Source organism: Vigna radiata, chromosome 2, assembly GCF_000741045.1.
Source record: "Vigna radiata var. radiata cultivar VC1973A chromosome 2, Vradiata_ver6, whole genome shotgun sequence".
Taxonomy (NCBI): domain Eukaryota; kingdom Viridiplantae; phylum Streptophyta; class Magnoliopsida; order Fabales; family Fabaceae; genus Vigna; species Vigna radiata.
This window is the reverse complement of record NC_028352.1, coordinates 5738524-5765825: the sequence shown is the minus strand read 5'-3', so window position 1 is coordinate 5765825 and position 27302 is coordinate 5738524. Positions and strand designations below refer to the sequence as shown.

Sequence of the window (27302 nt, the reverse complement as noted above, 5' to 3'; positions counted from 1 at the left end):
ACTTGAGATTAAAACTGATAAAAATATAATCTTGAGGGCTTAATTATCCCTCTCATGTTCTGCTATTTATAATAACAAAGAGATGATACAATAGGGAGNTAGAAGGTCAAGAGACTGTCCTAGACTACTAGGAACATAACTAGGTAAAAAAACCATTAGACTTCTGCAGACTAGCCTAAATGATAACACCTATAGATAATGATTCCAACAAAAATAAAAAAAAAAAAATAGACGGAGAAGTGGATACAAACTTGTTACCGCCATCTTCACTGACACGATTTCCAAACTGAATGTGTCGCCCGGCAAAGAGACCACGTTTGGCGCGATTCATCACAACCTTGCTTCGAGGCATGCATTTCTCCAACGTTTCCTTATCTCTTTTATTCAAACCATTCTCTCCCACCGTCTTCAGAATTTTCTTCATCATTTCTTTTCCTCTGAACGCCATTTTCCCTATCACTCTGCACCGAGGAAAACACTTTAGTTAGATTGAAAATCTTAGAAGATAAACCACAAGAATTGCACGAGTGTTTCCGATTAGCGGAATGTTATATTCGGTCATTCGAAAATATTGGAGAATAGCGTGCGTAACGAAATGACGAACCAGACGAAGTAATCAAAAGAATGGATAACAACAGATTACGTGGTTGGTCACTGAACAGGGTTCCGCCGCCGTCGCCACCGATAGTCGCCACCGAGTGTCTTTGAACAGAGCAAAAAAAGGGAAGTAATGTAACCTGGGAAGAAACGGTACCGTATTGGGGGAAGCTTCTTCGTACCCGGCCCAACCCGCTACACCGAATCTGCACCGGAGTGGAGTGAAAATTAAAATAAAAAATAACATATTTACGTAGAACAAAAATAAAATGCAACATTGAACAAAGGATGAGAAATAAATATAAAAAAATTCTTATTATTAACATTTAATTAATTTTTATGAAAATTATAAATTTTAATATTTTTAAATTAAATTTATGTTGGAAACTTTTGTTCTATTTTATTTTATTTTTGTAAATATTTTACAATTTGATGATTGGAATGACGTGTTATTTTGTTTTTCTGATTTTAATTTATCGATCAATATTTTTTTTCTTCAATCTCATCTATTTCATTGATTAACATAATTTTAGGTATGAAATAAATAAATTGTTTAACGAGTTAGACGAGATAAAAAGAACAAATCTTAAATATAAAATAAATGAGTTAATTCATGAGTTAAAGGAAATTGAAAAAGAAAATTAATTTGGAAATTCAAGTCGGAAGATAACTATTACATAAAAATAACTATCACATACCGTTTACAAAAAAAAAAAAAAATCAAACAAAATTATAATTAAATAATTTTGAATAGTAAATAAACAAGTTTAATAAGAACAAGTACTTAAATTTATGGTATATTTAAAACTTAATTGAAGATAAAATTAAATATTTAAAATAAAAATATATTTAATCGCAATTGTGATTTTCATTTATATAAGAATTATCACGTCAAATGAGAAAAAGGAATGATTTATAGACGAGTGTTTGAGTTTAATTTCTTAAAAATGTATATTTCATAAAATAATTGCATATTTATTTTTATCTATTTCCCTAATTTATTTATTATAATAATAATTTTTTTTTATTTCAATAAAAAAATATTTTGCTTCTTAAATAGATAATTATTTCAAAAATTATTTATTCAAAAAAATTATTTTAAATTTAACATATTTATTCTAAACCAAACGAGTGACTGGGATCTAACATACATAATCTCGAATAACGAAAATTAATATAAAGTTTAAGCAAGAAATCAGATATTAAATATAAGATGCAATTTTTAAAATTAATATCAATCTTACTTAAAAACCATATTGATGTAACAACCCTAAATATCTAAAAAAAAAAATGGTGAATTATTGACAATTAATCATACATGTACTAGTTGATAATAGGAATATTGTTTGCTTATTTGCTATTATGAAATTTTGACATACATTTCATATTATATAAATCAAATTACAATTGGATACTAACTATTTAACTCTTTATTTAACATTAAATACAAATAAATCTATAACATTTTAACTACGGAGATATATACATATGATATTTTTTTATAAAATCTTGTACTCATCATAATTTTTTTTCTCTAATAAATTGAACATTAACAATAACCTTTTTCTTATCCAAAATCCATAAATTTTATCTCAAAATTGTCAGGAAACACTTAGTTTTTCTGTGATAATTATTTTATAATGATCCGTAAACAAAAAAAATTTCATTCAACCTTCGTCACTAAATATAACATCCAATAAATATAGCTTTAAAACTATAGTTTATTTTTAAGAGTTAACAAAAACAATAAAAGAGAACAATAATGAATATACAAGTAAAGAGGAAAGAACATGAAATTTCATATAGAATTTAAAATTTTTACAAGAACTACAAATCTGATAGAATACACAAGCTAAGACCGATCGGTCAAGGTTCAACCTCGGACCGAACGATACTACAAAAAGGATAATACCGAACACTATCTAAGATTTTACTGACCAGACGGTCCTACGCTGCCTTCCGGCCAAACAGTGAGTAAGGTTTCCTCCAAAGGTTCTTCACGATCACCCTCTGCTCACATCCATTGGATGATCATCGCAGTGAAGAGAACAACCGAACGGTTAAGACCAAGCGACAAACATAGACAAGACAAGAAATAAGGGTAAGCTTATGCAATTTAATTAATCCGACTCACATACAATTTTAATCATCAAAGTAATATAATCGCAATAATATCCCAATCATGTAATCATCATGCAAGAGTAACAATAAAACCAAACATATACCACATTCAAATCACCTCATACGATAAACCGAACGTATAAAACATCATGACCAACCACTATGACTCTGTCCGGACTGTAAGAATATGTAGCTATGGTCGTTCTTGCACTCGTGGGTGGTAATCTGGAATAAACCATCAGTATTACCGCAGCATAGATAACCCTTGAGCTTGCCACACAAGGTTAGCCCGTTAAAACACCTTAGGTCAAGGTTGTACACACTGCCCAGGCTAGAGCCTCCTGCCATTCTCACCACATGCATCACTAGCGCTAGTGAGCATTAGAATATCAGGATGAAAACCAATACAAAGCTGACCATATTCTTACTTCACCAACCAATCAAACATATTGTATGAACCATGTAGCTCGACGTTTCTAGCACCCGGTGTGGTGTGGTAGCTGGCATAACTCATCAGCTGCCACCTGAGGTTAGTCCTACAACGATCATCTGATCTTATGATCGCAGACCTCCTGTCATTTCCACGCATGAATAACCTTTCTCTACATGAGAAAGCGTCATCACAGAATATCAGGAACGAAACGACAACAGAGTCTGACCATGTTCATACTTTACCAACCATCACAAATTATGAGATATTCCTCCCTTGGAATTCTCTTACTTAACCAAATTCTACCAAATACACACCATCACACTTAGAAGAATAGAACAAGGTTAAGGGAATGACCGAACGGTCTAACACTGAAAGGAAGACTGATTATCAAGGAAAACTTTAGTAAATGACCGAACGGTTGAACACGAAAAAGGGAAAATGGAGTACCAAAGAAGACTATAGTATAGGACCGACCGGTCTATCACTAAAAGGGAATGGAGTGCTAAAGAAAACTTCAATTGGTGACCGAACGGTCTAACAATGAGGAGGACCGAGTACTTTTCAAAGTCAAGCAAAACTTCTAATTGATTTATGAAGATGACCAAACGCTCAATAACTGAAAAAAACTTGAATAAGACCGAGTACTTATATTATTCAAACCGAACGTTTTTAGAGTGCAAGAGTTCTCTTCAATAGGTTGAGTGTTAGTACGAGACCGAACACTCTTTGGGAAACAAGTTTCAGTATAAGACCGAGCACTTTCACAAATACATAATATTATAAACCGAATACTTTGAGATCAGGTGTTGATGCAAGACCGAGCACTTAAATTAACTGAAGGCTAGTCTATGACCGAGCACTTCAAGACCGAGTACTTGGTGTAAGACCGAGTACTTTAAATCAAGGCAAATACTAGTTTATGACTAAGCATTTAATAAGACCGAACGTTTTATGGATGAATAATACAAATGTGAAACCGAACGCTTCATAACTTAGGTGTCAGTCTAAGACTGAACACTTGAATGACCGAACGCTTGGTTTATGACCAAACGTTCTTAACTATATTATATATATACTAAAACCGAGAGGGAAAAGGCTCCCTTGAATTATTAAAGCACCAGATTAGGCAAAATAGATAGCAAACAACATAAGCATCACAAGACCGAACAGTTTAGGGGAGGACCGAACGGTCCTAATGACCTTCGATCACAGATTTCAGAATATCTCTAGGTTTCATACCATATTTCAACATACCATTAAATCAACAAACATACCATACAGTAGCATACAATATTCAAACATATCATCAAAAATCATCAAGCACACTCACATTAAGTCATGCATCCATACAAGAAAAGTAATCATAATTAAATTTTATAAGCTTCCCTTACCTCTAACTCCAGCTAAAACTTCTAAGGTTATTTGGCAGCAACTACTTTTAGGATTTTCAAGGTCCAAGGTCTGATCGGAGAAAGACATCCACCATTGCACCAAATACTCAAAATGGATTTAGAAGAATGCATTATCAAACACATGCAAGCACGACACAGTTCTTGCATGCAAGAGGGACAAGGAACTTCAAAAGACAGAATTACTTACCGGTTCAGAATGGAAATTTGATCGATGCAAATGAATGCTCTTGGCACCAAGAGTAATTAATCTGAAATGAAGTTGATGATCGGAGGAGAAGTGGTGGTCAGAAATCTAGAGAGAAGTTGGGAGGGTGTAGAGAGGAGGAGGAGAAATGGAGTTTGCTGAAGGTTGAAGATGAAGAGATGCATGCAGCAAAAATAAATGTCAAATTTAAAATCCCAGCTTTTATACCTTGAACGGTTGAATCCCATGCCTCCACCTGTTTCCACTTTCTGAGTCAAGCACTCCATGTACTGCCACGTGGAATCCACTATCAGCACATCCTCACCTTCCCTACTGCCACACGATTCTCGAAGGAGGAGAATTTAATGAAGAAAGACATCTTGTCTCCCACTACGATGGGGAATCTGGAAGAGTGTGACACTTATCCTCCACTAAAGTGGGATATTTAATGGAATGTGACACTAAACCTCACTTTTTACATAAATATAAAAGTTTAATAGAATGAATATGACTTCCATAAGAATCCTTTTATATATATATATATATATATATATATATATATATATATATATATATATATATATATATATAGATTATACAATATAGACATTTATTCTTAAAAAATAATTATATTCATATATAATTTTAAATATTTCTACATCACATACAGTAAACTTCAAACAATTAATCTGAAATGGTTAAATACTTAGATAATTAAATTTTTTTACATCTTATATTATACTTGAATGTCTCTTAAACCTTCAAAGTTAATAATAGGTTTCATTGACAGTTTTAGAACTAAAATATATTTTCCATTTTTATTAAAATACTTAAATAATATAAGCAAATAAAATCAAAATATATAACTAGAAGTAGTTTTACACGATAGAAATCCACACAATATTAATAAGAATAAAATTGCAAACAATGAATAAAATAAATTTCAATAACAGATAAATAAATAAATCGAGACGATTAAAATTCACTAACTTGTGTTAATTGGAAAGTGAAGATAGGTTATGGAAATCTCACAAAAATAAAATAAACCTGAAAAATAAAAACAAATAAATATTAAAATAATCATAAATAGAAAATATATAAAATTTTAATATATATCTTTTGATTTCAAAAATAACTTGTCGAAGTAAAAATTTATTATTCAATTGAATAATTCTTAAATTATTTTAAATCCACAAGCATAATGGATAAGAAAAGAGCGTGTAAAATTTAAACAAGTAAATAAGGAAGAGAAAACTAAAACACCCGATATGGTGAAAGTTCGGCCAGAAAATCCCAAAAACCATACTCGGTTTCTAAACAGCCTATATATATACAAGATTTCTCAGGAGAAAATGTTAACTCCTACAAAAATTTCTCCTTTAACTTCACTGAACATTGGATCTAACTTGTATGCCTTGAGCAAAGTGCATGATATTGTTAAAGAAATAAATAAATAGGCAGAAAAAGCTCATGCAAAATTCTTCATTTCAGTTGATTTTGTTATAGAAAGATGATTAGTACGACCTCAATAAAAGTCAATTGTGCCAGATAAAATGATGGGAGGATTGAAGTCAATTCGGGTTGCTTTCCCCGCTGCAAACAACTGCGGTAACATGTTGGCCTCCTTGGGTGCAACACCTTGAGCAGTCCATAAAGTTATATGAGGCCACGGATTTTTTGAGACTATCTTCTCACCTTCCACTGAGCCAGGACAAGCTTCCAACGCGGCCATTTTATCTGAGAAGAGCAGTGCTGCCAACTCCACTGGAACCTTTTTATTAAGATAGATACCATAATCAGCTACAGCTTTGATGCCGTGGCTTCTCTTGTGGGCAAGAGTCACATGAGCTCGATTAAGGTTCTCGAGATGTTTGTCTTTAAGGAATGCGTCAATCTTGGGATTACTCTCGGCCAACTGCATTATACATATTAATGCATCAGATACTGTTTCTTAAAACTAATATAAATACACACGAAAGTTAGTTTGAGTATATATAACAAAATGCAACTAGAAGAGTAAAAATTTCCTTTACTTTATTGAGGGCGTCTTTAATTTCAGTAACTGGCGTGGTGAGAGCAGCAAAAACAATGGTACCAAATTTCCTTATTTCAGTATCTGGTGGTGTGTAATCTCCCTTTGCAATGCTTCTCAACTGTTCCAACACTTGCTTGACAGTAAATTCAAATGGGACCTGCAGAAGTTTTTAGGAAATTAGTAGTAGCACCAAAATGTTATTAAAATGCTAAATATTGATAACTGTGGACAAAAAGAAGTGAGAAAAAAAAGGCTAGATGTATAAACCTGAATAGAATTAAAATACTCGGCATTTCCACAAAGTATATCCCGTAACTGTTTCTCCCATTTTAACCATTCTTTTGCGTAGGATCCTTTGGTAGACTCTAATCTATCAGATTAATGATTAGTAAGATTGTCAGCTTCTCGGTTTACACCAGACAGAGGCTAAATAGAGTAAACAGGAGCCAGTCGACATATTGTTGTCAATCATTAAGATAACAGATATCACAAGTCAGTCATATTTCATTGACAGCTAAGTGAACATCATGGGATAGAAAAATTCCAGTGCGTTGCAGCACATGATTGTTGGAGGGAGACATGATTCTTGGATATACTATATGCAGCCTAGGGCAAAGACCTTCCCATAATCAATAGAGTAAATCTCAAAACTTGACAATTCAAAATGAAGTTTGACCAATAGGTGAATTGAAGATATGAGATTACAGTTTTATCTTAAGACACAAGCAAGAAAAAAACATTTTCTGCATCTTAAAACAAATTTCAGAACTTGAAAGAGTGAGGCATTGAAAATTTCTGAAGCTCTGGTGGTGGCTGATTCATAGATAGGTGTTCTTTCACTTTTACTGCAGCTTTTATGCATTTTAATCATATTACATCCAAAAATACACATAATAGAGATTAAAAAAGGTCATAAATCCGATTGACGGTTGTTGTAGCAGATAGTGCATCCACTACACACTTAAACATCTCAAATAAAAATAAATAGTGTAATAAATTTCAAGCATGCAAGTAAAATATCTTAAAATTGACCTTCCATGTCTTATAGTGTGAAGTTTATATAAATCAATTCCTTCCTCCAAAATGGACTGCACTGGGTTAGGAAGGGGATCCCTGCACATTCGGAAAAATACAAATAAAATGTTATTAAGAGAATATATGAATTCAATCTGGCTTCAGAGTCCTAGTTAGCTTTCTATTCATAAATAATGATGGATACAGTTCAAGTTATCCCATAACAACAGTGAGTCATCCGAAAAAGCAGGTAAAGGTTTGTTCAACACAGATGTTAAAAGAAAATGATCTGTATGTTAGAACATTTTTTCCTCCTCTTCTTTAATCTCGGTAATTTCTCTGCAAGAGCTTACTTCCTATGGATATAAGGCAAAGTCCTCATTAAGTGCAAATACAATATTGGGTGATTTATTTTTTGAGCAATTGTGGTGAAAATATGTCTTTGAAAATTCTCTATCCATCATTCTAATGTTTAATGAAGAGAACTATTATATTTGGACAGTCGAGATAAAGTTTGTTTTCAAGTCTCAACGTTTATGAAATATTGTAATATTTGACACTAATCCACAACCATTGAAAGAAATCCTTCTCTTCCTCAGCTTAAAGCTTTTGAGGAAGATATACTGAGTAAATATGAAACTCTTACTTGCTGTATTCAGGACTTGCATGCCAAATTTTACCAAAATCACGTACTTGGAAACACCTAAACAAGTGTTTAGGTATGATCTAAAGATGAAATAGAGGGCAGTAACAAAGCCAAATCAGTTATGACTTCTCACATTGAAGAGAAAATTTGAGTTGATGAAAAAGGACAATAAATTTGTCAAAGATTTCTGGCAGGTTAACAAATTTTGTTAATCAAATGCAATTTTGGTGAGAGACAATTTACTTATCAAAAAGGCTGTTGAGAAAAATACATGGGTTTTGGTGCTAGAAAAGTTTGTAGTCTATATCTTTGCAATTGTGAAACAACTTGAGCAACATGAAAATAGAAGATAACATTGACTACTATTATTTATTTATGACATCACAAAAACTTAATTCCAATGAATTGAATATTTGGCTTATTAAGAGAGGTTGCACCAGCCACGTGACTAAATGTTTTTCCATATTTTCCTCTATTGAGATATCAATTGAACCCAAAGCCAAATTAGGAAATAGTGAAATTGTGCAAGCCAAAGGAATATGAATAATTTTTATATCAACAAAGAAATGAATGATAATTATAGATGTTTTCTACATTTCAAAACTGGATCAGAGTTTTCTTAGTGTTACACAATAGGTAAGAAGGGGATTTGCAGTCTCTATCAAAGAAAACTATTGTTTTATCATTGATAAGCATGGAGTTGAGATTGCAAAGATTGGAAACAGTATTTGAATTTGAATTTGTAGAAATAAGAGTGATGCATTTGTTGATGGCAACCTCCTTCATTAATGAAGATCTTGTTTGAGTCAAAGCCCCTTAATGATTGATGAATCGAGCGATGAAGATTTTGTTCCAAGAATGCTTCTATCTTGTTGATGTAATGGTTCTTTAGGTTTTCAAAATGTTCTAAGTTCTTTCATCTTAATTTCAACATTAAAACAAATTAGAAAACCTATAAATTTATTTTGCAGCCCTATGTTATTTTGAGTTACATTTTAATGGATTGAAATATGCTTCAATATGTTAAAATGTTATCGACACCTGTGAATGGATAATGATAACATGATAGTACCTATCAGATTTCAGGAGTGGCATCTTGACAAGTGATCCGAAACGCTCAATTAATTCACCCTCAAACTCTTTACGGCTCTGCAAAATATTGGAAAGTTCAGTTTAGGAAATACAAAAATATAAAGAAATTGTAGTAACAATAAAAAGAAGCACTGTACCCTGCCCTCATAGAGATGATAAAACATTAGCAGCACATAGCCAGCATTTGGAGATGCTTTGTCAAGATTTCCCTTGAGAAATTTGAAATGATCAAATAAAGTCAGTGGTAGACAATAAAACTTTACGTAAAATATATCCAGTAAAACAAAAGTAACAAATACCGGATGATTGACTCGTTGAAGCACGCGAAACATGAAAATAGCTAATGCATCAAGAGAAAAAGGATTTGAATCGGTTCCTGCACATCAAAATAGAGAGATGAATATTACTAAAATGAAAATAAACGAAGTCCTTCTTTAGCGAGAAACATTGTATTCGTACCAAAATAAGTCCAGTTCTTCACTACCGAGAAACAGAACATGTGAATATGCCGCTAAAAATAAGTCAAGTTTTTACCATCAAGAAACAATACACAACTGTCCTTGTGCTCCCAAGCCAGATCACTATCATCTAATTTTTGTTTTTCCAAATTTTAACCAAAATAAATACTGAGCAAGTTATAAGGGACTAAAGCATATCAAGCAAAATCTTTCAAATTTAAGATGTGAAAAAGGACATGTTCCTTACATTTGTTAGCACGCTGTAGTTGATAGTTGATATAGTTTTAAATCAGTTTGTATTGTAGAGTAGTGATATAGTTTTCTTATGTACAGCTGTAAGTTTCTGTTAGTATTAATAGAAACAGGACTTCTATACATATCTTGTACACACTTCAAACTGTTCAGAGTTTAATAAACAGTTTCTTTCATTGTTCTCATTCTCTCTTTTCTCTCAGCTGAAGTTATCTAAGAATATTTAACAAATATTAGAAAACTAGTCAATACAAAGAATTCAGAACTGACAACAAACATTACCTTCAGATTCAGCTACAACTGGTACAGCAGATGCCCTGGTTTTGTGACACATGTCTTCTATCTGCATGTTTAACAAGTGCGACTAGGTTAATTTATAGAAATTATAATAAGCAAATGATACAAATTTGATAGCAAGACAATACTGCTTCCAGATGTTGACTAACAGATCAAAAGCAAAAAAAAAAAGTAGGTTCTCTCTACACAAAGTAATACTATAATTCTAGAACAACACTTTATATGCCTTGCAGCAGCATGCTTTAACCTTGGATGGAGGCAACTTTCATCCTCCTAAACTTTCTTCCCTTTCATAACACAAATTTCTAACTCATTTTCATACTGGTACCTAGAAAGTGGGTTTAACAATGTCTAGGTCTTTTTGGCTGTAATGTTGATTAAAAAAGATATTTAAAAAAATTATGCATTTGTGCATTGTAGTCAATAATGAATTCAGCTGTCATTGTGTCGCTATGCCCTGTTGTGGCAATTTCCACCACTGCCTGGGCATCACATTGATTTGCTGCTGCACTCAGTGCAGCCTACAAAAACATACTTTGACAATGTTTTCAGTGGTTTCCCACCCAATTTTGGGGTGATGAAGGAGAATCCCTTGATTCCTTCTCTTATGGTAAATGAAGCCTCTTAGGGTTGAAGCCCATCTCACTTGATTAATTTCATTGAAAACAGACTCTGTTTTGAGCTTTATGAGAATGATTTATTTTCAGGTACCTCAACATCTTTCTTAGGCAGACCGAGCTACTTTCTGGCAACCCAACAGTACTCGAGCCAACCCAACTCTTTTGGCCCTGCTGGTTCCCTTTTCACAGATGTGTAGCACTCTAACTTTCCCACAAGCACTTCATGCCTCTCTGCTCTGTTTTTTCCAAATTTGCATCCCTGTGTTCTCCCTCCTTGTGTTTAGACTATAACATTTCATTACTGATAATTAGTATTGTCTTTAATTTTGAGTTTCTTTAGCATTTATATTTGGGCAGTTTTAATCATCTGCCTGACATACCATTTTCGTTATAGCAGCTATCTCATTGCAGGATCTATTTAAGTAAATTTCTCCATGAGCACTTATAGGAGAAGAAAATAAGGAAAAGTGAAATAAAAATCTGAATTAGCTTTTGGACAGGTTAAAATAAACTTTTAAGAAAACTACTGTAAGGATTTCTACAAATTAGTTAATGCATAAGCTGATTTTAACTTGTGGAGAAACTTCATATTTTTTTCTTTTCAAATAGGTTTATCTAAACAAGCTCATAAGACACATTTGTTTCATTCATCTTCTATTCCTGGAAATATGAAGAAGGAATACATATTCCCACGTGTGTTAGACGGTTACCAGCAGTGACTCTCAGATAACTTTATTTCCAGGAAACTTATATTCCCATTCTTCTAGATAGTTTTCATTCCAATGATGAAGGGGCAGGTAAGTGGAATTCCCAAGGAAATATAGGAAGTTATTCAATTCTTACATTTATAAATTTTATCTTTATTTAAATTATTTTGAATTTTAGAAAATATAGCTGGAAATAATCATATATAACCAAACACCTTTTTAAATATACTCAAAGTAATAATATTCCTAGAAATATGATTTTGGGGAAGTAATATGACTCTAAAACAAACACACCTATTTACGCAAACTTTGTCATAACACTACAATATCCCAGCCATCTAAAGATGAAAACAAAATACCACCCGCCATAAGATTTTAGTCAATAGAAAATTGAATTTTAAATCAGTGAAATACTTTTTAAGGATTTCATATCAAACATAATTCTTATTTTATTTTGTTTCATCATGTAAATTGAAAACACTCCAAGGAAGAGAATCTGATTAATTATTAAATGTGGCAATTTTACCATTGAAAAATACTAAACCAAATCCTATTTAACAAAAGGGGACAGAAGTCAAAAGAGTTTGAACACTAACCAGTTTCCAAACTTCTTCATTTGGGGCATTCTTGTCAGCAAGCATTATCGAATTTGGTTTCTTTCTGCGCTCTTCAGCCACTTTCTGCCAATATTTTCCTGTTGAAACTCCACAATACTCCATATTAGTTCTGAGCAGCACTAACCTGATAAACATATATACATTCTAGAATAGCATGCTTTATGAAACCCAATTTAAGGTATCTATCACTGCTTAAGCAGTTAATTGTAAAATTTAACAGAGTAATTCTACAAATATTTATAGCTTCTGTACATTAGAGCACTGGAGCAATAGGATATATATATATATATATACACATATGAATCATGCTAAGAACCTCCGCAATTTAAGCACAATTATAAAAAGATTTGAAAGAAAAACTACCTTTAATCAGGTCACCCATGAGACTATGAAGTGGTCGAGCATCTCCTAGTCCTCCTTCGGCATTTAGCAATTCTTTGCAAAGGGAGGACTTGGCACAACCAGGTATTCCTGGAAGAATGGTCAAATACCTTCAGGATGAGTCTTAAATATAAAAAATCAAACACTTGGCTATACAGCTATTAAATGAAACTGTGTTAATTAAGGAAAAACTATATCAACAGTGGAATCTATTGTGTAAAATACAGCTACAATATTCAGCAAAAAGAAAATTGCAAAACCTCCACAGTGAACCTGACTAAAACAAAGTATAACCAATATGAAAAATTTGAAGTTTACTTGAAACTCATTCAATTCAAAGTATACAGCCATAGCTTAAGGTCTCAAAGTATTCAAGTTAACTTTACTTTCTTTTATTTTGACTGAATTCTCAAAGTCTCAAACAAAAAACATAAAGCCTAAACGGCTTGGAAACTGTAAGTTGACTCGAAATCCTAGTTCTTGAAGTGATACTCTGTGGCAGAAGGGATCATTAAATTCATGGACAACTCATTAGTTCGATCATATCCCATGGCCATGTATTAATTTGTTTATAAACTAACTTCAAGTTGTTTCACATTAAACACCAACTAATTCATGGTGAGGTCAGATCAAGGTGGACGACTATGTAAGGCATAACACCTAACAATCTTGTGACTAGCTTGTGATAGGTTGACACTTGCGACACCCTTTGTCAGACTTGCGAGGGCTCACCACTTTGAAATACAAAAGCAGAGGAATCATCAATGGAAGCATGTATATCATCGATCAGTTTATTTAGGATACACAAAAAGGGTGGAACAAGTAAAAGTAAAATTGGAGATAACAGCAGATCCCAAAATCCAATCACAAACATGGGAATAGTCATCAGAAAGTTCATGTAAATCCAATAACATGAAAAACTTTGACTGTTGCACAACATTTTATAGGATGATGGACTAGACAAAGTGGTAATAGCAAGGGTAACATCAGAGGTAGAAGACAAGGAATAGATGAAAAGGAGAGAAAAAAAAATCTAAAAAACAAAGTTCTCCAATAAAGTTAACAAACACAAATCCAGAACGAGGAGACGACAATCCCAAAGCAGGTGGTCACTACCGAAGACAATGCAGAACGCACCACCATGCTAGCATAAAGCAGTGACAGGTGTGTGACTGGGAGCAGCGCATGAGGGCTCGTGGGAGCTTCTGTTATAGAGGTTGTGGTCGCTTGGCCCAAATGATTTGATAGCTGAGGTCACCAATCTGAATGGTGGCTCCAATGACGGCTACAACAGTTGTGGCAACAATGAAAAAAAATATATGGGTTTACCTAAAACCCCTACCTCTAGATACCATGTGAAAATAGTGAAAAACTAGGTAGAAGACTAATTCCCCTTGTATAGAAAATAAACATAAGATAATGTATTTAGAAAAATATGAGCTAAGCTCAAATACATATAATATTGTAACTAACAATATCTAATGATATCTTAACAATATCTAAAACTAACACCAACTGGAGATTGCTTCCCACAGTAAGAGTTCATAAAATAGAAAAGCAGCCAATCCTTGTACTTGCCGGCAATTTATATTGCCTCACCTATTTTAGCATAAATGGCGAACTACTCTAAATGCTCACATTTAAAACCTTATTTATAGTTCTAAATACTCGATTTAAGATCTCCTGAACTTCAATGGTTTTTTGGATGTGATGAACATGCTAATATAAATCTAATTGTTGGGAATTACTACATTTACAGTAAAACAATTACCAGGAAAGAATACAATCAACCCTTCATATTTTGGAACTGTATCTTTGACTGAGATATTAGGCCCTGGAAGTGTTATCTCACGCTCTGCCAGAAGATCACCTTCTTCATCCACGCCTCCCTCAACGATAGCCAAGAAATCTTCAGTTCTAACTAAATTACCCGCAGAACCTACCAGAACTTGGTTCTGTGGACTACGTTTTGCAAACTGTTCAAGAAAAGGTTCCGCTTCACTCAGATATGTTGATGATGACAGTTGCTTATTTCCACACTTCCTTCGTATATATACAGCCCTGTAAGCAGAGAAAAGAAAAGATCCTAACCAAATGCACCACCAAAGTATGAAAAAGAAAAATAGACAGACAGACAGAAAGAAAGTGAAAAGAACTCTTCAGCTGAAAGTCCAAACTCAGAGGAAACCGAGAGGAATGATTCAGGAGCTACCATTCATCAAGCATCTTGCTAAGTTCTCTCTGCTTTGCTGGAGAGGTTCCCCAAATTTTCATTTGTCTAGAAAGTAAAAAAGAAGTAATCAAACAAAATATTTAATTCAGATTACATAACGTTGGATGAGAAGCATAAAGTTAGATAAATAGCAAGATAATTTGTAAATGGAGGAAGGGATAGATTTAAGATCAAGAAAGGCTTTGTTTCCATGATTTGTTAAAATTTCCCAGAAAAAGGTACATGTTGGGGGTTAATTTGTCACACTATAAACTCAACTCATATTTACAAGTTTACCTAATATAAAAAAAAAATTCCTACAATTAAAATATGTATGAAGCATAATACTTGTAACACAACAATAATCTAGTATTAGAACTCCGGAATAAAGAAAAATAGCTCTTATTTAGAATGAATAAATATAAAAATATATATTTTACTCACTCCAGTATATACTATTTCAAATTGCTCTAATTAGCCTCAACATGGAATAAAAGATTAAATTTGTTAAATGTCATTGTTTGTGTGTGCGTGTGTGTATATATATAGTAAAACTAGCACAGATAACTGAATCTGATCATAAAATTACAATCTCGAAGCAAGGTTAAAATTTAACAACTGCTTTGGAAATCCCTATTATAGATCACCATTCCTTAAAAATTGCTCAAATTCTAACAATGCATTATCAAACTACATTCTTAACCATCATTTTTCAATTGACTACTTAACCCTTTTTAAACAAATCCAAAAATTCAAAAATCAAACAAATTGCCACAAAAAAGAAACACAATGAAACCAAATCTCCGGAAATGGATTAACACGAATCGAGAGGAACCTCAACATCCCCATTAGCAGAGGTGCAAGTTCTAATTATCTCTTTCACAGTGCTGCTGATACCCTTGGTTATGGTTTGTTTATAACAAAGATGAAAAGAGAGAAGAAAAAAACAAAGATGGAAAGGTTCAATTGGTTCTTCAGCAGCCATCAATGGAATCTTCAGCCTTCAATGGCTTTTAATGCAATTGGTTTGTCTGTCTTCAGAAGAGAACACAGATGAAAAATGAAATGCTCTTAAATTTTGAGTTAAAAATGTGTCTCAAAAAGGATAAAACAATCATTTTGGTAAAAGGATGGTTTTTCATCGAAATCATGAACATGACCTTGAAAATGTGATTCAGTTTGAGCCTGCTCAAGTTACCACTTGCCAGTGCTGAAATAATTCTGCAATCATTTTGGCTTGGCTGAAAGCATAGAGGATCATAAATCAGGAAATTCTACTAAAAAAAACTTGAATCTGATAACCTTTGAGGTACGTCATGAGGTACTTATATTATGTAGCAGAAAGGAAAAAATCAAATTAAGAATTAGTTTACTAATACCATTCAATCCCAATTTGGCGGTTGTGCAAAGTTCAAAAAATTTAAAAACCCTTTCTCTTAAGTTGTTGTTTGCTTATGAAGCCCCTGTTCATGCTTACAAAACTAGCCTAGACCTAGTAGAGCAGTCACATAGCAAACACATCATTCATGGAGCAGAAAGAGTGATGCTGATGAACAAACTGCCCAAATGTCAACAAAACACATACACATCAATCTAAAATCTTGACCATGAAATTTTTAACTGGAAACATATATGAAGTAGTATATGCAGTTCGCCAATTATCGAAATGTAAACTTGCGAAAATATGGCAAACCAAAAGTCCGCTGAAAACTAGATTTCAGTTCTCTTGTGCAAGCAACACATAATTCACCTGAGATAATAAGACTTGTAAGCAGCTGGACCTTCTTTGAACAGAATTGACAGGCCATTTCGAATAAGAAACGTTCGAAGCTGGGGCAGAGATAAAAAAATAAGAATAAGAATAAAGCATAGTTATTAGATTCTTAAAATACACAATTTTTTTATTTTTTTTTAAAAATATTAAAAAAATAAAAAATAAAAAATATTTAAAAAAATAAAAAATAAAATAAAAACACAAACTAACATGTGACACCTCCTTTAACCGTGTTAGTAAACAGTAAGAACTTGATTGCATCAATTTTTCAAAAATGTATGTCCTCTCTATTATTGGTGAGCATTCTTTCGGCAAAGGGCTTATTGCTCCTTTGGACTTTCAAAAGAAAGAAGGTGGCGAAGACTCCATTGAATAGAAGGAAAATCCCACTTAAAAGAAAAAATGTAATTATTGATGGAGCTAGGAAATAACCTATACAAAAATTTAGGACGATATAGATTACAAATGTCATGAGTAGTTCAGTTCAGTTGTAGCAAATGCGGACAAAAAGAGAAGAGACCCGCCCGGCTCCCCCAATGAAGGTTAAATGTATCATTATTTTATCTAGACCGTAGCCTAAAGAAATATGATTCAAAAAAGCGATACCAAAAAAAGGTATCACAAATAGAAGAATAGTTCTATTCTAGATCCTTCTTCTTTATATATAGATTCTTTTTAATAAAAGAAAAGATAAGAATATACCATATAGACTAAGAAAGAGCAACTCAGTCACCAGACCGAATCCCCAATCACCCATTTTCTGATGAAAGAAGATTCGGGAAAGGACCACCACAAAAAAAAATGAAATGGAAGAAAACATCAGAATCAAAGAATAAATAATTAAGACAAAAATTGAGAGACCAATATGTGACTTTGACCAAAAAACAAAGGTGACTAGAATGATTAAACCTATCATTTAATTATATAATTTCATATTTCAAAAATGAATGTATACCTTATATGTAAGAAATTTCAATTTGACCATTAAATTTGCATCTTCGTCCGCAAAGTCATCTTCCCCAGCAGTGTTGCTACCAGTTTCGTTTACACTGTTACTAGAAATTTCAGCAGCTGTCTCCTTGTTTGCGTTAAATAAATTTACATCAACAAAAAAACCTGGGAAAATTAAGGAGTCAGAAACTGATATGAATAAATAAGAATAACAAAAATGACAGAAATTTGGTAATGCCAGTGACCATCATGGTGTTCCCAACCATGAATCTGTTCCAGACTTTATTAAATTTAGATCTTGGAGTTGATTTCCAATAAGAGAGAATTTTTCATTCTTCTCCTATGAGAATGTATCCATTGGAATAGTTAAAGGGGTTGAAAATATTCAGTTTTAGGATGTAGGCGAAGTAGAAGTAATGGACAAAATATTACAGCTGTACAGAAAGAAAAATCAGGTTGTGTTCTGTCCCTCTGTAGAAGGAAAATCAAGATCTGGTTCTGGTATGAAGTAGGCTGCTAGACAATCATTTATATTGTGTAAAGTTGGGGTGGCCCTTATTTAAATTGTTTTCTTTCCAAAGAAAAAGCACCAAACATTGAACAAAATAAAACTGTGAATAAATTGGTCATATATAAAATGTTATGCAGTGTTCTTTCACAAGCTTCAGCTCATCAGTAGAGTTGATATAATGAATACAATACATGCTCTATATCCCCAAAATTTTCATAATTTAAGTTTACATCTAAAGTTGATTTTTTTTTTTTTTCAAATCAAGCCTTCAAAGGTATAATATATTTACGAAAATTATCCATAGGATTAATAATTTATTCCAACTTCTCTATTGCTGCTTGGGAGAGCATATTATCAATACGTGTCTTTGATTTGCATTTTTTGAATTTCATAGTAATTAAATAAATTTGGATGAACAAAACTTGTTTAGTGCTTTTGACATTTTTAACAGAAAAAAGTTAACTAAACAACTTCAATTTCAAAACTCATGGTCCATAATGCAAGAGATTAAATTGTCAAATATACATGTTCCATTCAATCATTTACATCTCTCAACAGCAGCTATCAAATACTAAAGGCCTAAACAAAATACCAAAGACCAGTACATACTTATTATTGGCAACATGATTAACAATATTAGTTGCTCAAAGGGAGATGCAAACATTAGCTTAAAATTTTTACATAATGAATAATAGGACATTAGAAAATTGAATGGAAAATAAAGCATTTACCTCGATATAATGGCCATAATCCTGGCTTAAGCCTGAAAACAACATTCAAAACTCAACAAATAGGTAAAACTTTTCACGTAAAATGTTGAAAAGGCTGAAAAAAGAAAGATTTTTAGAATATTAAATATCTGATTAATTAGGGAGAAATAAAAATATAGACCTCATATCTTTCTGGTATCGTCGAAAACCAGAATCACTGTGTACATGAATGACCATTTTGTAGAAAACATTGTCACTTGACATGCCATCAACCTTGTGGAAGTTATGATAACATTTGAAGGCAGCAGGGTAGCGTTTCTCTCTCATTAACCGAACAACTTCCTGATTGCAAATCAAATCAAAGCTATGGTTGCAATGACAAAACGGAAGACCATAAAACATTGGATTTATAAAAGGTGTGAGCATTGGAAAATTAAAATAAAATTTCAGCACAAAATAAGAATTGAGAGGCCCTCTCATCGAGGCATTGAGAAAAATAATGATGATTGAAAACTATTCAAGTCTAGGAGGAAAATACTATTATTATACACTTGTTTCATTATACATAAATAATTTATAGAAAGGAAGATTTGTGAACTAAGTAATGAATTGAGGATATACTTGTTTAAAAATCAGGATATGCAAACTTTGAAACTTGTACAAGAACAAAATTGAATGCATGGAGTTTGTGGAAATTAGCATAACTCCAAGTGTAAGGTTAGGATATAAGAAAGTCTAAACTGACCTGCAACTTTTTAGTTGAATAGTCTGCAGGATGGGCTTGTAAAAATTTTGAAAGAACAGATCTGTCCACATTTCTTGAATGATAATCTGCACCATGAGTCCCAAACCAATCCAACTGGCTTGGACAAAAAGAACTACCAACACTCTCGAGAAGTGCTTTTATTTGCTGCAAACATTCCAAATCAGAATACCTTTAAGTCTATCTGAACAGAGGGAATGATGAACCCATATTTCCTGCTTGACAGCGTCCCACAGTTATCTTTGCTAGAATTGAAATGTGCTATAACTGGAAGAACCCAAGTCTACCCATGAATTACAATTGACAACTTCTAATTAAGGAAAAGTAGTTTACTTTGTACCTGTTTTTCATTATCTCTATTTTCTGCACATATTTCCCTTAGACTTGGTCCAAAATCAAGGGCCACTGAAAGAGACAGGAAAAATCATATATCATTTTAAATTGCAATATAAACTTTGACCAATACTATGATTTTCAATATCTGAAACTATGCCCTAGAAAATAGATCTCACTTTGCTTTGAATAGGCACACTTGAACTTATTACTTGTTACGTGTACTAATATCTCAAGCTTTAGCATATCTAATCATCTCTCAACTATCAAGAATATATTACACGGCATAAAATAACAAGGCCATCAACTACAAAAATCAAAGTAAAGGGCACATGATATTTAGAGAAATAGGGGTACCTCCATCGGCAGGTGGAGGTGGAAATTCTTTCAAAGTTTTCTCTATCTGGTTTGAACTATCATGACTTACAAGACGAGCCACAAGACCTTCTAAAATTTCACCTTGGGCCTTAACATGGTCTTTTGAACCTGGAGTTATCAAAACAAATGTACATTTGTAGTGAATTTAACAAATAATTCATACAGAAATTGATTTTCCGCAAGAGACCAAAAAAGAATAAAGAAAATGAAATACTTAGATTAACAAAGCACAGTGGATTGAAATTGAAAAAATAATACATAAACTACAAACCTATGTGTTAAAGATCCCATATTCACTAGAAATATGACCAAATTATAATATATGAATGGATTTAAAACTCACCTTATAAACTAAATTTGTGATATTGAGTTAGGTTGAAAATACACTTTCAAAACATTTCAATAGATTCAAACTTCAGAAAGCAAATTTAAGTAGAATATCAGTTCATAAACGGAAGCAGCACTGACCACCCGAAATTGATTTCAGAAGGATATTGTCTGCCTATGATAGAAGTAAAAAAAAATGTGGGAGTGAGAAATGCTTAGTCTACCAAAAGAACCATGTGAAGCTCAAAATTTTTACCTGGTACTGAGATGTCAGCAATTTCATCAAGAGCCTTGCATACAGACGTTGCAGTACCCTCCTCACATAAGGCATCATACGCAGCAAAGAAAGAAGTGGCTGATTTTCTACATTTACATAAAGCTATGATAGTGAAACCAAATTTTCCACATGTTTTTTAAGGCTCCAAGTTATATTAATGATAAAAATCCAAGATAAAACATAGGCCTCGAAATAGCAAAAGATAGAGAAGACGTCTTAATAAATTAGTTCATCGAACATATTATATTGTTATTCAAAATATTCTTAGTTAAATGAATATAAAAAATTCTGCAACGAATACCAAAAATACATTATACTCCAATCTAAGATTTTGGTATCCACATAATTGGACCATATTGAAATTAGTACCCAAAAAAAATTCAGTATTTTTAATACCTAACATAATAAATATGCAAATATGGTCATCAGAGTAACTTTACTACTCTTGGATTAATAATATTGACATGTAATCATCCTAGTCAGATGCTGGGAAGTATGCTCATATGTAACACTATTATGATTGGCATGTCAATACCATTAACTGAAAAGTAGCAGCATAATTGTCAGGATCAAATTCACATATTTATTAAATGTTGAGTATCATAAACATTAGAAAAATATTGGAAGTACCAATTTTAATGGGACGATTTTGGAGCTTCCAAAAAACTTATTTAAGCCACCACAAAATAATAAATGCACAAATAAAAGGTATTTATTTAGAAGAAAGTTTGGTGCATCAATATAAGTACAAATGGTCCGCTAGTTCTTATGCAACCCTAGTTATTTTAGTATATCACCATTTTAAAAAACCAAATTTTAAACAAATACAAGTAAATCATGTGAGGTATGTCAAGTAAGAAAATCCTATATTTTTAATAAAAAAAAAAATCATTTGTGTTCACCTTGTTGAAAACAGCCACACATGATTTGTTGGAAGGCGCCATTTTCGACAGAAAGCTATTATCTCAGGAGTTGAATAGAACTTTGGCTTTCCATTGCCCAATTCAGTAACTGCCGTAACTACCGCTGCCCAGATTAAAAAGAACACCATGAATGTTTCACATGAAAAACACCAAATGAAATAAATCTTTAAGCAGGAATAGTATAAATTGGAAGCATTATTTGCTTCCTAATGTGGTAGACCATTTCCATTCACTCCCTTCTAAACTTCTGGTCCAGGAGAAACTTTGAATTTCTAATAGTGTGAATCAGAAAGATACAGCAATAACTAAAAGATCTAAAAGACAGATCAGGTGTATGTAAAGTACAATTACTACACAGTACTACATATTTTAAAGGTTTAATTAAGTTTTAAGTCCTTAATAACTTTGGATGTTTTCAATTGAGTCCTTGTTAAATCTTTTCTGTCTATTAAATACTTAATTTTACTATTTCTCAATTGAGTCCCTGTGGTTTAATTTTGTTTGGTTATTGGGTGATGTGACTACTATCTTGTCTCGTCATCTTGCTTTTTTTTGTCTCCACATGTTAAGAAATATGAGGTTTTTAATTAATATAAAACAATATTGTGTTTAATGTAAAAGAATGAGTGACTCAGTATTTCAATATTGTTTCTTATATTAATCCCAAACATCACCTTTCTTAACACGTGGATACAAGCGCACAAGATGAAAAGGCAAGATAATAGTCACATCCCTGAATTATTGATAAAAATTAAATGAACGGGAATCAATTGAAAAATATAAAAATTGAGTACTTAGTAGACAGAAAAAATTTAATACGGACTCATCTGAAAACACCCAAATTTATCGGGGACTTAAAACTTAGTTAAGCCTAACATTGCAATTTAAGCTATAACTTATAACCGTACAGCTAGTCTACACATAGCAACAATATCCTTACAATTCAATATCTGAAATCTGACAGCCATGAACAGAATAGTTTACCAAAATTTTATACATAGTATTTTGACTGATCAGTAAAAATCAGTTTTTAGTAAGCAATAGTCTGAATTTTATTTTCAGATTTGTACCTAGTTGTTCAACTGAGCTCACAAAGTAAAAGAATTTTACCATAATCTTCTTGGGGACGCTGTCCATGGTCTCCAAGAACAGCAGTTACTAGTTCCATTGATATGCACATGTGGTTTCTCTGAAAGAGAAGGTAACAACAACATTCATTTCATGAGGTTGGGCATGAATTAAAACTAGAAGTTAAATAAATTCAGGAGCAAAATCCTGCGCACCAGTATCAACTTATAATTACAAAGTGAATACGATTCAACATCCACATGAACAGGAAGTGCATGTTTGAAGGGTTGAAAAATATTAGCCAAAATTATACACAAATTGCAAATATGCCAAGTTCAAAAAGCGAGACAAACAGAAAACTAGACGATCATCAACTACATGTATAAGCTAATGTTTTATACAATTTTTAACTACAATCATGCAAACTATTAGAAAGTCCAACCTGAGAGAGAGAGAGCGCGGGGGGTTGGTAAATTCTCAGATAAAGATTGGAAAACAACAATAAATATTCCAATTAATGTGGCTTTAAAAAATTCTCCTCAAGCCGCAATATATTAAACAAAGACACCCTGAATTTTGAAGATAAATTAAAAGGTGCAAATGTGTATGAACTGAACAGATGTTTGGGATAAAATTATAGCAAACTTTAACTAAATTTATTAAAACATGCTAAAGCAAAATTTAAAAACTGAAAAATTCAATCCTCTAAATTTGATCTAGTCTTGGAGATGCTCTTGCTAAACACTACTACCATAGAATCCTATATATGCTATTAAATCCAATCCTCTTTGTTCTTTATTCTTGATTTACCTCAAGAAAATTATTAAATTCAGCCTGCTTTTTTGAAGCTTCAGTTCCCCATGCCTCACGAAACATCCGTCCAAGAACAAATACACCAACAGCAGTATATCTGCTCAAAGAAAAAATGGTACAACCAATAAATAACAAAATTAACTACATAAAACAAAACAATAAAGTAAAATGTATTCGTAAATATGGAAAACCACTGCAATTATACTCCTAGAAAATCATTTACGTACAAATGAAGAATTTTCCTATGCCACAACATTTCACCATTAGATGAATTACTGCATGATCATTGTTCAAAGTAAAGGAATAAAGAAAATATCAAGCATAAGCTATATGAAAAGGAAAACATAAAGGAGGCATGATCTGTCTTGACCATACATATTTCCCAATAAAGACAAGATCCAAATTGCATGACCATTATTCACAATAAAAGGCAAAAAAGAAATATCAAGCATAAGCGAAATGAAAAGGGAAACATAAAGAAGACGATATCTGGCTTGATCATACATATTTCCGAAACTGTTTTTTGCATAAGCTCCACCCTCATGACCCGCATACATAAAAAGAGAGCCAGAATGTTTAAGTGAAACCTGCACAAGAAGTTGAATAGAATTAAATTCACCACTGTAAATCAATCAAATCAAAGTTCATCCAGCTAGAGTATTGATCAGAGCCCTAAAAGCTTAAATAAGTTTATGTAACATGAAGTATAATTGCCATACCTCTAAGGTAGCCAACCCTTTTGCTACCAACTCAATCATCCTGGTCCGGACCTACAGCGATACAGAATAGATACAAGTAACAGTCTTTAATGTATACACACGTGGATAATTGCAGGAATGAAACAATACCTCTTTATCCAGAAAAACAATTTATTATCCCACTGGCATAAAATATTAAAACCTGAGTCGGATAGAGACAAGTAATTTACTCTAATATTTTTTCTTAGAAGTTAATACTAAGCGTAACAATTAAAAACACATCATGCAGCCTTTAGGAACTTGGGATCACGTCATGCCTGAGTCAAGATCTAAAAGCATTGCAAATTCCTTCATTTCAAAGAGAACTTCTGGTTATAGGAAATGTGGAAGGAAAGAGTGCCATATCAGCAAACATGGAGCTGAGTAATTTGCCACGAGACATAAATACATATTCCCACATCAAGAGAAACTCGAGGCTATAAAAGTTTCTGTTTGGAATTACGACTAATAACCTAACTCAATTGTACAAAATCAGCTTAGGTTGAAAGGTGAAAATCAATCTAGGTGAAGATTGTTTTCGCCTTATAGGAACTACATTGATCATATCTCTACCTGATATGTTATATCAACAGTTATTTTCTGGAATTAATTCTTACTTTATTTCACTCTCCCTGTATCATAAACTCCTATCTCTCCAAACATCAATAAAATATGTGTTTACTTTGTCTGGATGTATCCAAGGAGGCTAAGATTTAAACCTACTTCAAACAAAAAGCGTAGATATCACATGACAGACACATTTCTGAACAGGAAGAAAAAAAAAAAGCAATACAGAAAGAATATACCTCTTGATCCGACTTTTCATTTTCAAATTTGGGATAGAAAGTCGCTCTGATTTGTGCACGTGTGTACGTGGAGTTGTTCACAGTGAATTTCTCTAACAGATTACCTCGAAATATCTTACTCAAACTACTTCCACCATCCTTGTGCGTCGAAGCCACACTTGCCTCAACTCCAGCTCCATTTTCCACTTCAGTAACAGCGCCTCCACTCGCAGTTCCATAAGACTTAGGTTTCCAAATCGAACCATGCGCACCGGTTTTCCCACCGTTATCACCAATACTCAATCCAGCAATCTTATTAGTAACAGTTTCCGCAGCAGTTACAGCAGCTACGTTTCCCGTAGCCGGCAACTTCGCCTCAGTTTTGGCTTTCTCTTTCCATCGCCTCTCCATGTGCGCGCCACTTCGCTGCAGAACATTCAACCATGGGAAACTCAGCGCGTTCGATCGAGAAAGCATAAGATCACCAAATTTCAATTTGGAAGTAGGAATTTGACAATGAAAGCAAAGAGAGTCGAACGGAAGCGATGAATTAAGAAATCAGAGGAGGAATAGTACCTGATTGCGAGGCATTGGTGAGAGCAAGGGAGTTAGGGTGAGGTAAGAGCGAACGAATGGAAGGAAAAGGAAGGTTCTAGATTTGAAGGTGCAGAGAGAAGAAGAGCGAGGAAAGGAGTGGGAGAGAGTGCAGAGAAATCTCTGCGGTGCCGACATCCAAGTGAAGACGGTTATATAAAAATATATACTGAGAGTGTATGAGGTTTGCGATTGGGATTAACCAATGGGAAGAAATTGAGAATAGTTGGAAGACAAAGAGGCGCTTTCGGGAACGGAGACTGGGTAAAGGGGGAACCAACGTAACGTGGGTTACTGCGTCTGGCTGAAGTGCAGCGCCAAATGCTTCACGCCCTGCATGCCATGGGGTGGTTTAAGCCATTAAATGAGAAGAATTAAAAAAAAATAAAAATCACTTAAAAATAAAAACTGAGATAAAACTATATAAAGAATCTACAAGTTAATTTATGAAAAAATAATTTTATGTAGACATTAATACATGATAAATGTATTCGTTAATTTTATTTTATTTTTGTATAAATGATCACAATGATAGGTCATTGCATAATGTAAATGACAACTTGGTTTAAATCGTTCTGAATAATAGTAAATACAAATAAAATTCGTAAAATATTAATGTTGAACAAAAAAAACACTTACAAAAAAATTTGCTGAGATGTATGATATGTGGTATGGAGACAGATGACAAATTAATAAACTAATGATTTTCTATTAAAAGGTAAAGAATACTCTGAGGTCATAAAAAAAATAATTACATTTAACTACACCGTTGCATGGATGTGATGGTAGTTGTTTTTTATGATAAAAAAACGGATTTATTTCTTAATGATACTTGCTAACATTTTTATGTAAGAATATATTAACGAAAATACATATATGATAATAATTTAATCTTTCTCGATATGTGATTCTTTAAAATCCTTATTCCCATAATTAATAAAATAATATCTAAAACATTAATATTAAGATATTAGTCAACACCAGTATTAGTATAGTTGATTGATAGTTAAAATTCTCTCAATTATGTTTTTAAAGATTTAGAATAAATTGATAAATATACTTCACACTTCATTAATCTTTATGCTTAAAAGAAGTTAGTATTTATTATATATGAAAAGATTAGTACTTGCCTATTGATTAAGTAATATTTTTAGTGTAAGAAAAAGGTATAACAATGCAAATCAAATTATATGTATTTCCCTTAATGTTGTTGTTATGATAAGTACACCTTCCTTTTTAGAAAAAATGTCGATTTTCTTAATGTGTATTCATAGCATTAC

At 32.7% G+C, this 27302-nt stretch overlaps 3 protein-coding genes across 7 annotated transcripts in view; all 3 read right to left on the bottom strand.

Moving 5' to 3' along the window:
* The window catches only part of LOC106755549 (54S ribosomal protein L24, mitochondrial), a 7002-nt gene extending 6198 nt beyond the window's left edge, over window positions 1-804 (bottom strand). Inside the window, exons 1-2 of one of the 3 annotated variants that reach the window (XM_014637718.2) lie at window positions 644-804; window positions 252-461 (exon numbers count right to left, since the gene is read on the bottom strand). In XM_014637718.2, coding sequence (XP_014493204.1) covers window positions 252-448 — 197 coding nt within the window. In that variant the 5' untranslated portion in view covers window positions 449-461; window positions 644-804. Of the gene's footprint in view, window positions 1-251; window positions 462-604 lie in introns of all 3 variants that reach the window. The other 2 variants (XM_014637719.2, XM_014637717.2) reach the window with 2 other exon arrangements.
* A 1577-nt stretch (window positions 805-2381) lies between these two features.
* Window positions 2382-5785, bottom strand: LOC111242780. Of its 2 annotated transcripts, none has more exons than XM_022787592.1 (5): window positions 5738-5785; window positions 4976-5151; window positions 4751-4811; window positions 4543-4648; window positions 2382-2607 (listed from the first exon to the last, which is right to left on the bottom strand). In XM_022787592.1, exons 2-5 carry the CDS (start codon window positions 5032-5034, stop codon window positions 2528-2530), a joined length of 306 nt encoding a protein of 101 aa, XP_022643313.1. In that variant the 5' UTR covers window positions 5035-5151; window positions 5738-5785; the 3' UTR covers window positions 2382-2527. The 2 variants fall into 2 exon arrangements, with proteins under 2 accessions (XP_022643313.1, XP_022643314.1); XM_022787593.1 differs by having other exon boundaries at window positions 4543-4612.
* A 176-nt stretch (window positions 5786-5961) lies between these two features.
* LOC106756261 (tRNA ligase 1) lies at window positions 5962-26404 on the bottom strand. Of its 2 annotated transcripts, XM_014638603.2 has the most exons (27): window positions 26005-26404; window positions 25450-25854; window positions 24626-24676; window positions 24411-24493; window positions 23904-24003; window positions 23136-23214; window positions 22005-22128; window positions 21082-21188; window positions 20478-20606; window positions 20128-20192; window positions 19770-19934; window positions 19206-19366; window positions 19046-19077; window positions 17808-17968; window positions 16829-16908; window positions 15079-15144; window positions 14638-14927; window positions 12849-12956; window positions 12465-12562; window positions 10527-10587; window positions 9834-9910; window positions 9672-9743; window positions 9515-9591; window positions 7815-7895; window positions 7050-7152; window positions 6781-6939; window positions 5962-6662 (listed from the first exon to the last, which is right to left on the bottom strand). In XM_014638603.2, the coding sequence occupies exons 1-27, from the start codon at window positions 26158-26160 to the stop codon at window positions 6273-6275; spliced, it is 3480 nt and encodes a 1159-aa protein (XP_014494089.1). In that variant the 5' UTR covers window positions 26161-26404; the 3' UTR covers window positions 5962-6272. The 2 variants fall into 2 exon arrangements, with proteins under 2 accessions (XP_014494089.1, XP_014494091.1); XM_014638605.2 differs by lacking the exon at window positions 26005-26404 and having other exon boundaries at window positions 25554-25663.
* Window positions 26405-27302: the final 898 nt, after the last annotated feature.